This window comes from Tachyglossus aculeatus, chromosome 16 (genome assembly GCF_015852505.1).
Source record: "Tachyglossus aculeatus isolate mTacAcu1 chromosome 16, mTacAcu1.pri, whole genome shotgun sequence".
NCBI lineage: Eukaryota > Metazoa > Chordata > Mammalia > Monotremata > Tachyglossidae > Tachyglossus > Tachyglossus aculeatus.
The window spans coordinates 45,883,941-45,895,990 of record NC_052081.1 but is presented as its reverse complement, the minus strand read 5'-3'; the positions used below and the strand labels follow the sequence as shown (position 1 = coordinate 45,895,990).

At 53.1% G+C, this 12,050-nt stretch overlaps 1 protein-coding gene across 2 annotated transcripts in view; it reads right to left on the bottom strand.

The window, feature by feature from the left end:
* Positions 1 to 1,990: 1,990 nt before the first annotated feature.
* The window catches only part of LOC119938229 (sodium-dependent phosphate transport protein 3-like), a 33,406-nt gene continuing 23,346 nt past the window's right edge, over positions 1,991 to 12,050 (bottom strand). Inside the window, exons 9-13 of one of the 2 annotated variants that reach the window (XM_038757974.1) lie at positions 10,588 to 10,749; positions 9,683 to 9,815; positions 7,875 to 8,022; positions 4,483 to 4,573; positions 1,991 to 2,258 (exon numbers count right to left, since the gene is read on the bottom strand). In XM_038757974.1, the coding sequence (XP_038613902.1) occupies positions 2,127 to 2,258; positions 4,483 to 4,573; positions 7,875 to 8,022; positions 9,683 to 9,815; positions 10,588 to 10,749 (666 nt within the window). In that variant the 3' untranslated portion in view covers positions 1,991 to 2,126. The remainder of the gene's footprint in view (positions 2,259 to 4,482; positions 4,574 to 7,874; positions 8,023 to 9,682; positions 9,816 to 10,587; positions 10,750 to 12,050) is intronic. The other variant, XM_038757975.1, reaches the window with a different exon arrangement.

The window sequence follows — 12,050 nt, the reverse complement described above, 5'->3', positions numbered from 1 at the left end:
AGGTTGTCCCACGTGGGGCTCTCAGTCTTGATCCCCATTTTACAGATGAGGAACTGAGGCCCAGAGAAGCAACTTGCCCAAAGTCACACAGCTGACAAGTGGCGGAGCCGGGATTTGAACCCATGACCTCTGACTCCCAAGCCCGGGCTCTTTCCCCTGAGCCACGCTGCTTCTCTCGAGGCCCAAGGCTTCTCCTGAAGGAGGGGTGAATTCATCCAGGGATTAATGTTTTAGCTTCAGAGGTCCCAGGGAAGAATCTCTCCGTGTCGAGTAGGTCAGGGGGCTACCATTTAGATGCCAGGGCCTGGGGGGATGGAACTAAAAACCCCAGGCAGGGGAAAAAATTAAAAAAAAAAGACTTCAATATTTCTGGAAATAGGAGACCAAGAACCGATAAATAATAATGATGGCATTTATTATTATTAATAATAATAATAATAATAATGGCATTTATTAAGTGCTTACTATGTGCAAAGCACTGTTCTAAGCGCTGGGGAGGTTACAAGGTGATCAAGTTGTCCCGTGGGGGGCTCCCAGTCTTAATCCCCATTTTACAGATGGGGTAACTGAGGTACAGAGAAGTTAAGTGACTTACCCAAGGTCACACAGCAGACAAGTGGCAGAGCCGGCATTTGAACCCACAACCTCTGACTCCAAAGCCCGGGCTGTTTCCACTGAGCCACGCTAAGTGCTTCCTATGTGCAAAGCACTGGATAATGATGATACTTGTTAATAATAATAATGGCATTTATTAAGCGCTTACTATGTGCAAAGCACTGTTCTAAGCGCTGGGGAGTTTACAAGGTGATCAGGTTGTCCCACGGGGGGCTCACAGTCTTCACCCCCATTTTACAGATGAGGTAACTGAGGCACAGAGAAGTGAAGTGACTTGCCCAAAGTCACCTAGCTGACAATTGGCGGAGCCGGTATTTGAACCCGTGACCCCTGTCTCCAAACCCCGGGCTCTTCCCACTGAGCCACGGCACTACTGTACCAGGCACTGTTCTAAGCGCTGGGGATGATACAAGGTGATCAGGTTGTCCCACGGGGGGCTCACAATCTTCATCCCCATTTTCCAGATGAGGTCACTGAGGCCCAGAGAAGTGAAGCGACTTGCCCAAAGTCACCCAGCTGACAATTGGCAGAGCCGGGATTTGAACCCATGACCCCCGACTCCAAAGCCCGGGCTGTTCCCACTGAGCCACGGCACTACTGTGCCAAGCACTGTTCTGAGCGCTGGGGATGATACAAGGTGATCAGGTTGTCTCATGTGGGGCTCACAATCTTCATCCCCATTTTCCAGATGAGGTCACTGAGGCCCAGAGAAGTGAAGCGACTTGCCCAAAGTCACACAGCTGACACGTGGCAGAGCCGGGCCCAGGGGGTCGCTTTCCAAATTGGGTTATGTTCCTTCTTATCTGGCTTAGATCTAAGGGGTACAAGCAGCATGGCTTGTATTATTATTATTCCATTATTATTCTATTATTCTATTATTTCTAGACTGTGAGCCCACTGTTGGGTAGGGACTGTCTCTATATTTTGCCAACTTGTCAAGCGCTTAGTACAGTGCTCTGCACACAGTGAGCGCTCAATAAATACGATTGATTGAATGAATGAATGACTGGCTTAGTGGAAAGTGGGAGTCAAAGGACGTGAGTTCTAATCCCTTCTCCGCTGTGTGACCTTGGGCAAACCACTTCACTTGTCTGGGCCTCAGTTTCCTCATCCGTAGAATGGGGATTAAGACCGTGAGCCCTATGTGGGACGGAGACAGTGTCCAACCCGATTAGCTTATATCTACCCCAGCGCTTAATACAGTGCCTGGCGCATAGCAGTTGCTTAACAAATACCACAGTTATTTTTCGTTGTTAGAAGTAGTAATTTTTTTTAAGACCAGAGAGATTTCATTCATTCATTCATTCAATCGTATTTATTGAGCGCTTACCGTGTGCAGAGCACTGGACTAAGCACTTGGGAAGCACAAGTCGGCGACATCTAGAGAGGGTCCCTACCCGACAAGGGGCTCACAGGCTAGAAGGGGGAGACGGACGACAAAACCAAACACGGGGACGGGTGTCGAGTCGTCGTCGGATGGGATTGGGTTCTTCACGAGCGTCCATCAGGTGTCAGAGGCGGGTGAGAGTCTCCTTCGCCCAGTCCTGGACGTCCACCTTGGCAAAGATGAGGTAGAACGCCAGGCCCACCAGGTTAACTCCGGCCGTCAGGGTGAAGATATAAGTCCAGCCGTACTCCGAATCCTGCAGGCACAAGAACCCGAGGGAACCATCCTGGTTTCCGTGTAAAATAATCAATCAATCGTATTTATTGAGCGCTTACTGTGTACAAAGCACTGTACTAAGCGCTTGGGAAGTACAAGTTGGCAACATATAGAGACAGTCCCTACCCAACAGTGGGCTCACAGTCTAAGAGTCTAAAATAAGACTCTAAACTGTGAACAAGGCTCCTCTCCGACCTCTTTCCCCACTTTGCTCCTCTCCTTTCTCCTCCTCTGACCCTTTCTCCCCTTAAAACCCCTGAGGACAATCAATCAATAAATCAATCGTATTTATTGAGCGCTTACTGTGTGCAGAGCACTGTACTAAGCGCTTGGGAATTACAAGTCGGCAACACATAGAGACAGTCCCTACCCAACCGTGGGCCCAGACTGAGCCCCCTTTTTCCTCTCCTCCGCCCCCCCCGCCCTACCTGTATATATAATAATAATAATAATAATAATAATAATAATAATAATAATAATAATAATAATAATGGCATTTATTAAGCACTTACTATGTGCAAAGCACTGTTCTAAGCGCTAGGGAGGTTACAAGGTGATCAGGTTGTCCCCCGTGGGGCTCACAGTCTTCACCCCCATTTTACAGATGAGGGAACTGAGGCCCAGAGAAGCGAAGTGATTTGCCCAAAGTTACCCAGCTGACAAGCGGCGGAGCTGGAATTTGAACCCATGACCTCGGACTCCAAAGCCCGGGCTCTTTCCACTGAGTCACGCTGCTTCCCCAATGTATACATTGGATAGATTGGATAGAATCTATACATTCCCCCATCTTCCCCCATCTGTACAATCTATATGTTTGTATAGATTTATCACTCTATTTATTTTACTTGTCCATATTTACTATTTTATTTATTTTGTTAATGATGGGCATCTAGCTTTATTTCTCTTTGTTCTGATGACTTGACACCTGTCCACGTGTTTGGTTTTGTCGCCCGTCTCCCCCTTCTAGACTGCGAGCCCGTTGTTGGGTAGGCACCGTCTCTAGATGTTGTCGACTTGGACTTCCCAAGCGCTCTGCACACAGTAAGCACTCAATAAATATGACTGGACCATCTCTATGTTGCTGATTTGTACTTCCCAAGTGCTTAGTACAGAGCTCTGCACACAGTAAGTGCTTTATAAATACGATTGATTGATTGATTGAATGAATGAATGAATGCTCAGTGCATAGTACAGCGCCCTGCACGCACAGCTCAATAAATACCACTGATGATTGATTCTTCTCTCTCTTATCTCCCCTCCCTTGTCCTTGCCCTTCCTTTAATAATAATAATAATAATAATAATGATGACATTTATTAAGCGCTTACTATGCGCAAAGCACTGTTCTAAGTGCTGGGGAGGTTACAAGGTGATCAGGTTGTCCCACGGGGGCTCACAGTCTTTATCCCCATTTTACAGATGGGTCACTGAAGCAAGGAGAATAATAATAATGGCATTTATTAAGCGCTTACTATGTGCAAAGCACTGTTCTGAGCGCTGGGGAGGTTACACGGTGATCAGGTTGTCCCACGGGGGGCTCCCAGTCCTAATCCCCATTTTAGAGATGAGGTCACTGAGGCAAGGAGAATAATAACAATAATGGCATTTATTAAGCGCTTACTATGTGCAAAGCACTGTTCTAAGCGCTGGGGAGGATACAAGGTGATCGGGTTGTCCCACGGGGGGCTCCCAGTCCTAATTCCCAATTTAGAGATGAGGTCACTGAGTCAAGGAGAATAATAAAAATAATGGCATTTATTAAGCGCTTACTATGTGCAAAGCACTGTTCCAAGCACTGGGGAGGATACAAGTTGATCAGGTTGTCCCACGGGGGGCTCACAGTCTTTGTCCCCGTTTTACAGATGAGGTCACTGAGAAGTGAAGTGACTTGCCTGAAGTCACCCAGCTGACAATTGGCGGAGGCGGGATTTGAACCCATGACGTCTGACTCCAAAGCCCGGGCTCTTCCCACTGAGCCACGCTGCTTCTCCCTTCTTTCCCTTGCTCCATTTTCCTCTCTCCTCTCCCCTTCTCCAGCTCCATCTCCATCCCCTCTTCCCCCCTGTCTGCCCCCCATTTCCAGCCCCCTTCCCATCTGGGCGGTCAGAGCGGGCCGCCCGGCCGGCTAGGGGCTGGGGGGGTGGCCAGGGGCTCTCCTGCTCCCCTGGGGGTGTCGGGGTGGGGGGTCCTGGAGCCCGGCCTTACGTGATTGAGGAGGAAGCCAGCCACCAAGGGAGCGAAGAACCCGCCTAGCTGCCCGTAGGAGCTCATGATCCCAAAGAGTAGGCTCGCGTACCTGGAGGTGGGGCGAAGTTGGTGAGGGACACCGCCCCCAAACCCACGGGTCACGGGGAGACCCCCGATTTAGGAGCTCAGGTCCCAGGGAACCCCTGTCACACGGCTTTGAGCAGGCCTTGGATTCGAGCGGGCCCAGACCCGTTCTCCAGCCTCTGGGGTGAGCGGGGAGGGGAGGGATGGAAGCCCAAGACTCGAACTCACAGCAGGACCCCCTGCCCCCTGGGATCTCAGGTCATGGCTTTGAGCAGGCCTTGGCTTCGAGCGGGCCCAGACCCATTCTCCAGCCTCTGGGGTGAGCGGGGAGGGGAGGGATGGAAGCCCAAGACTCGAACTCACAGCAGGACCCCCTGCCACCTGGGATCTCAGGTCACGGCTTTGAGCAGGCCTTGGCTTCAAGCGGGCCCAGACCCATTCTCCAGCCTCTGGGGTGAGCGGGGAGGGGAGGGACGGAAGCCCAAGACTCGAACTCACAGCAGGACCCGCTGCCACCTGGGATCTCAGGTCACGGCTTCGAGCAGGCCTTGGCTTTGAGCGGGCCCAGAGCCATTCTCCAGCCTCTGGGGTGAGCGGGGAGGGGAGGGATGGAAGCCCAAGACTCGAACTCACAGCAGGACCCGCTGCCACCTGGGATCTCAGGTCACGGCTTCGAGCAGGCCTTGGCTTCGAGCGGGCCCAGAGCCATTCTCCAGCCTCTGGGGTGAGCGGGGAGGGGAGGGATGGAAGCCCAAGACTCGAACTCACAGCAGGACCCCCTGCCACCTGGGATCTCAGGTCACGGCTTTGAGCAGGCCTTGGCTTCGAGCGGGCCCCAGAGCCGTTCTCCCAGCCTCTGGGGTGAGCGGGGAGGGGAGGGACGGAAGCCCAAGACTCGAACTCACAGCAGGACCCCCTGCCCCCTGGGATCTCAGGTCATGGCTTTGAGCAGGCCTTGGCTTCGAGCGGGCCCAGACCCATTCTCCAGCCTCTGGGGTGAGCGGGGAGGGGAGGGACGGAAGCCCAAGACTCGAACTCACAGCAGGACCCCCTGCCACCTGGGATCTCAGGTCACGGCTTTGAGCAGGCCTTGGCTTCGAGCGGGCCCAGAGCCATTCTCCAGCCTCTGGGGTGAGCGGGGAGGGGAGGGACGGAAGCCCAAGACTCGAACTCACAGCAGGACCCCCTGCCCCCTGGGATCTCAGGTCACGGCTTCGAGCAGGCCTTGGCTTCGAGCGGGCCCAGAGCCATTCTCCAGCCTCTGGGGTGAGCGGGGAGGGGAGGGATGGAAGCCCAAGACTCGAACTCACAGCAGGACCCCCTGCCACCTGGGATCTCAGGTCACGGCTTTGAGCAGGCCTTGGATTTGAGCAGGCCCAGAGCCATTCTCCAGCCTCTGGGGTGAGCGGGGAGGGGAGGGACCAAGTGGGGGAGACGGAAGCCCAAGACTCGAACTCACAGCAGGACCCCCTGCCACCTGGGATCTCAGGTCACGGCTTCGAGCAGGTCTTGGCTTCGAGCGGGCCCAGACCCATTCTCCAGCCTCTGGGGTGAGTGGGGAGGGGAGGGACCAAATGGGGTGGACGGAAGCCTAAGACTCGAACTCACAGCAGGACCCCCTGCCACCTGGGATCTCAGGTCACGGCTTCGAGCAGGCCTTGGCTTCAAGCAGGCCCAGAGCCATTCTCCAGCCTCTGGTGTGTGCGGGGAGGGGAGGGACGAAAGCCCAAGACTCGAACTCACAGCAGGACCCCCTGCCACCTGGGATCTCAGGTCACGGCTTTGAGCAGGCCTTGGCTTCGAGCGGGCCCAGAGCCATTCTCCAGCCTCTGGGGTGAGCGGGGAGGGGAGGGACCAAGTGGGGTGGATGGAAGCCCAAGACTCGAACTCACAGCAGGACCCGCTGCCACCTGGGATCTCAGGTCACGGCTTTGAGCAGGCCTTGGCTTCCAGCGGGCCCAGACCCATTCTCCAGCCTCTGGGGTGAGCGGGGAGGGGAGGGATGGAAGCCCAAGACTCGAACTCACAGCAGGACCCCCTGCCACCTGGGATCTCAGGTCACGGCTTCGAGCAGGCCTTGGCTTCGAGCAGGCCCAGAGCCATTCTCCAGCCTCTGGGGTGTGCGGGGAGGGGAGGGACGAAAGCCCAAGACTCGAACTCACAGCACAGCCCTGCTTCGGTAGCCCTGAGCCAGGGCATCAATCCCAGCTGTTTGGGGGCCAGGGGGCAACATAAATCAGGGAGGACCCACCCGTCATCACCACCACCACCCTCCCCTCAACCCCTGCTGCTGCTGGGTGAGGGGCGGGGGGCCGAGGGGGCCCGGCCTGAGGGTTTAAGAAGCAGCGGGTCCTAGAGCCTGGGCCTGGGAATCAGAAGGTCTTGGGTTCTAATCCCAGCGCCGCCACTTGTCTGCTTTGTGAGCTTGGGCAAATCACTTCACTCCTCTGGGCCTCGGTGACCTCATCTGGAAAATGGGGCTGAAGACTGCTAGCTTCGCGCAAGACGGAGACTGTGTCCACTGTTATTGGCTTGTATTTACCCCAGTGGTTTGTACAGTGCCTTGCACATAGTAAATGCTTAATATCGTAATTACTATTATTATTAAATCAGGCATGAAGCCCTCGCACCTCTGTGCCACCCCTCTCCCCCTGCCCCTCTTCCCACTGCCGGTTACTGTCAGTAAATGGTCCAATACTGGGCTATGGGCGGGGGTGATCAGGGAGGGCTTCCTGGAGGAGCTGGGCCATGATTTGTGTATTTCAGAGAGGGGAAAGGGGGTGGTGTGGAAGACATTTAGACCAACAGAGCCGGGAGGTTGGCAGTGGGGAATCAAGGCTCAGGACGGGGCAAAGTGGATGGAGAAGGTGGATTCGGGGGGGAGTTTGAGTGGGGGGCCAGAAGGATGGCGATGATGGTATTTATTATGTGCTTACTATGTGTTCTAAGTGCTGGGGTAGGGACAAGTCAGATTGGACACAGTCCCTGTCCCACATGGGGCTCACGCTCTTAATCCCCATTTTACAGACGAGGGGACTGAGGCCCAGAGAAGCCAAGTGACTTGCCCGAGGTCACACAGCGGACAAGTGCCGGAGCCGGGATTAGAACCCAGGTCCTTCCGGCTCCCAAGCCCACGCTGCCACGCTGCTTCTCACCGCAGAAGGGCTTTGAAGATGGAGAGAGCTGAGGACCGGTGAGGTTTGTGAGGGGGGCCGGGAGTCCCAGGTTGGGGGGGAGGGCGGGATGGTTGGTGGTCAGGAGCCCGGGACGAAGAGGCTGGAGGCAGGGAGGCTGGCGAGAAGCCGAGAGGCCGCGGACACCCGTACCTGGGAGCGAGGTCCAGGGGGTTAAGTTGGAATCCTGCCCCGCCAAAGCTCTGCCCCACCATGGAGAGGTTGAGGAGGACTAGGACCGTCGTGTGGCTGGAGGCCATGAAAGGAACCAACGCCAGGCAGATGGATGGAAACAGCATTCCTGAGGGAACGAACACGCACATCAATGGACAACCGGACGTCCAGCTAGACGGCCAGTCAGTCAGTCGTATTTCCTGAGCGTTGACTGGGTGCGGAGCACTGCATTAAGCGCTTGGGAGAGTATAATGCAACACTAAAGAGACACATTCCCTGCCCACAGGGAGCTGATGGTCTAGAGGGGGAGAAAGACGTGACTAGGGGCCGTGGGGATGGGACGGGGGGATGAAAGAAGGGGGCAAGTCGGGGTGACGCGGAGGGGAGTGGGAGAAGAGGAAAAGAGGGCTCAGTCAGGAGGAGATCATCATCATCATCATCAATCGTATTTATTGAGCGCTTACTATGTGCAGAGCACTGTACTAAGCGCTTGGGAAGTACAAATTGGCAATGCATAGAGACAGTCCCTACCCAACAGTGGGCTCAGTCTAAAAGGGGGAGATGGGAACTTCGGTGAGGCTTTGGAGAGGGGGGACAGTCATCGCCTGTCCGAAATGGAGAGGGAGGGCGTTTGATGATGATGATGATGGCATTCATTAAGCGCTTACTATGTGCAAAGCACTGTTCTAAGCGCTGGAGAGGTTACAAGGTGATCAGGTTGTCCCACGGGGGGCTCACAGTCAATCCCCATTTCACAGATAACTGAGGCCCAGAGAAGCGAAGTGGCTTGCCCGAAGTCACACAGCTGACAAGTGGCAGAGCTGGGATTTGAACCCATGACCACTGCCTTATGGCAAGCGCTGAGGTTGACCCAGTATATCATCATCATCATCAATCGTATTTATTGAGTGCTTACTAGGTGCAGAGCACTGTACTAAGCGCTTGGGAAGTACAAGTTGGCAACATATAGAGACAGTCCCTACCCAACAGTGGGATCACGGTCTAAAAGATCCAGTATATATGGACCAAATCAGTGGCGAGACATACTAGTGCTGTGGACACCGGCTGGGCCAGTCCCGAAGGGCATCCAGTCAATCAGTGGTATTTACTGAGCGCTGACTATGTGCAGAGAACTGTACTAAATGCCTGGGAGAGTACAATCCAGTGGGCTGTGGAAATGCCCCGGGGCCCACTCCAGGGCATTACGCTATTTCTTTTACTTGTACATATTTACTATTCTATTTATTTTGTTAGTGATGATAATAATAATAATAATAATGATGGCATTTATAAGGTGCTTACTATGTGCACTGTTCTAAGCACTGGGGAGATTACAGGGTGATTACACACCCGAAGCCGCAGTTATGGAAATACCTGAAGTCAAGTCCACTGTGGTGACCGTTAACCACAAGTGCTCTGCACATCATGCGATTGAATGAATGAATGATGGGTTGACTGTTAGAGAAGCAGCGTGGCTCAGTGGAAAGAGCCCGGGCTTTGGAGTCAGAGGTCATGGGTTCGAATCCCGGCTCCGCCACATCTCTGCTGTGCGACCTTGGGCAAGTCACTTAACTTCTCTGAGCCTCAGTTACCTCATCTGTAAAATGAGGATTAAGACTGTGAGCCCCACGTGGGACAACTTGATCCCACTGTATCCCCTCAGCGCTTAGAACAGTGCTTTGCACATAGTAAGCGCTTAACAAATGCCATTATTATTATTATTATTATTATTATTATTATTATTATGGAGCCGGGGTAGCCCGGGGAAAGACCCTTCCGCATCTTACCCAGGGTGGAAAACAGCTTCCTCTCCGTCAGTAGGGTGAGGATGTTTCTGGTCAGCAAGAAGTCGGACATAATTCCCACCAGGATGGACATGATCCCGGCCCCGATGAAGGGCGTTGCCGACAGGAAGCCATTCTGAGGAGAATAAGGCAGGCCCTGGGGGCTCACGGTGGTCCTCCCTACCCCCCCCCCCCCCGTCTTATTTCCGGGAAATAAGGATGCAACTGAGGCACCGGGGGTTGATGGTTCACCTTCCTGGCCCCCATCCTCAAGATTAGGGATGAATCCCTGTCCAGATGCCTGCCCCATAATAACAATAATAATTACAGTGGTATTTATGATTATGATTATAATGGTATCTGTTAAGCGCTTACTATGTGCCAAGCACTGTTCCAATCAATCAATCAATCATATTTATTGAGCACTTACTGTGTGCAGAGCACTGTACTAAGCGCTTGGGAAGTCCAAGTTGGCAACATCTAGAGACGGTCCCTACCCAACAGTGGGCTCACAGTCTAGAAGGGGGAGACAGAGGACAAGACACAAGATAATCAGGTTGTCCCACGTGGGGCTCACAGTCTTTATCCCCATTTTCCAGAGGAGGTAACTGAGGCCCAGAGAAGTTAAGTGGCTCGCCCAAAGTCACACAGCTGACAGGTGGCGGAGCCGGGATTAGAACCCACGACCTCTGGCTCCCAAGCCCAGGGTCTTTCCACTGAGCCACGTATCTTCCCCAGTGCTTAGTACAGTGATTAACACGTAGTTACTGCTTAACAAATACCACGATTATTATTAATATCATTAGGAGGGAGCGCAGGTATTGAATCCCCAGTTCCCAGATGAGGTAACTGAAGCTCAGAGAAGGGAAATGACTCGCTCGAGGTCACACGGCCCGTAGGTGTCTTACCTCGGTGAGATTATAATGAAACACTTGGCTCAGGTAGGTGGGGACTGTCGCCACTGTGGTGATCGTCAGCCACGTAGTACAGAAACTGCAGACTGAAATGGCCAGGAGAGGGATGGATTTCAGGATCTGGAAGACGGGAACGTTCGGCTTCAACATGCTGATCTGGAAGGAAACGCGCGTTGGTTAAGTATGACGTCGCTCCGTCGATCGATCGGATTTACTGAGCGCTTACCGCGTGCAGAGCACTGCACGGGATAACCGGACATTAATACGAACAAATCATCATCAATCGTATTTATTGAGCGCTTACTATGTGCAGAGCACTGTACTAAGCGCTTGGGAAGTACAAATTGGCAACATATAGAGACAGTCCCTACCCAACAGTGGGCTCGCAGTCTAAAAGGGGGAGACAGAGAACAAAACCAAACATGCCAACAAAATAAAATAAATAGAATAGATATGTACAAGTAAAATAAATAAATAGAGTAATAAATATGTACAAACATATATACATATATACAGGTGCTGTGGGGAAGGGAAGGAAATCAATTACGGATAGGGACGGAAGTGCTGTGGGGCTGGGAGGGGTGAATTCAGGGAGCAAATTAGGGCGAGGAAGAAGAAGGGGGAGAAGAGGAAATGAGGGGTCAGTCGGGGAAGGCCTCTCGGAGAAGATGGCTTTGAAGCGGGAGAGAATCACGGTCCGTCAGGTATGAAGAGGAAGGGTGTTCCAGGCCTGGGCGAGAGGTTGGCGATGAGATAGATGAGATCGAGGATGAGAGAGGAGGATGGCGATAGAGGAACGAAGTGTGAGGGCTGGCTTGTAGAAGTGGAGCGGTGAGGTGAGGTAGGAGGGGGCGAGGGGATGGATGGCATCAAGAAGTTCATTCATTCAATCGTATTTACTGAGCGCTTACTGTGTACGGAGCACTGGACTAAGCGCTTGGGAAGTCCAAGTCGGCAACATCTAGAGACGGTCCTTACCCAACAATGGGCTCACAGTCTAGAAGGGGGAGACAGGCAACGAAACCAAACATGTGGATGGGTGTCAAGTCGTCAGAACAAAAAGAATTAAAGCTAAATGCACATCATTAATGAAATAAATAGAATATATGTCCAAGCAAAATCAATAGAGTAATGAATCTGTACAAACGTATATACAGGTGCTGTGGGGAGGGGAAGGAGGTGGGAAGGGGGGGATTGGGAGGGAGAGAGGAAAAAGGGGGCTCAGTGTGGGAAGGCCTCTTGGACTTGGACTTCCCAAGCGCTTAGTACAGTGCTCCGCACACAGTAAGCGCTCAATAAATGCGATTGAATGAATGAATGAGGAGGGCTCAGTAGGGCTTCGGAGGGAGGAAGAGAGCTAGCTTGGCGGATGTGTGGAGGGAGGGCATTCCGGGCCAGGGTAGGATGTGGGCCGGGGGTCAATGGCGGGACAGGTGAGGATGAGGCACGGGGAGGAG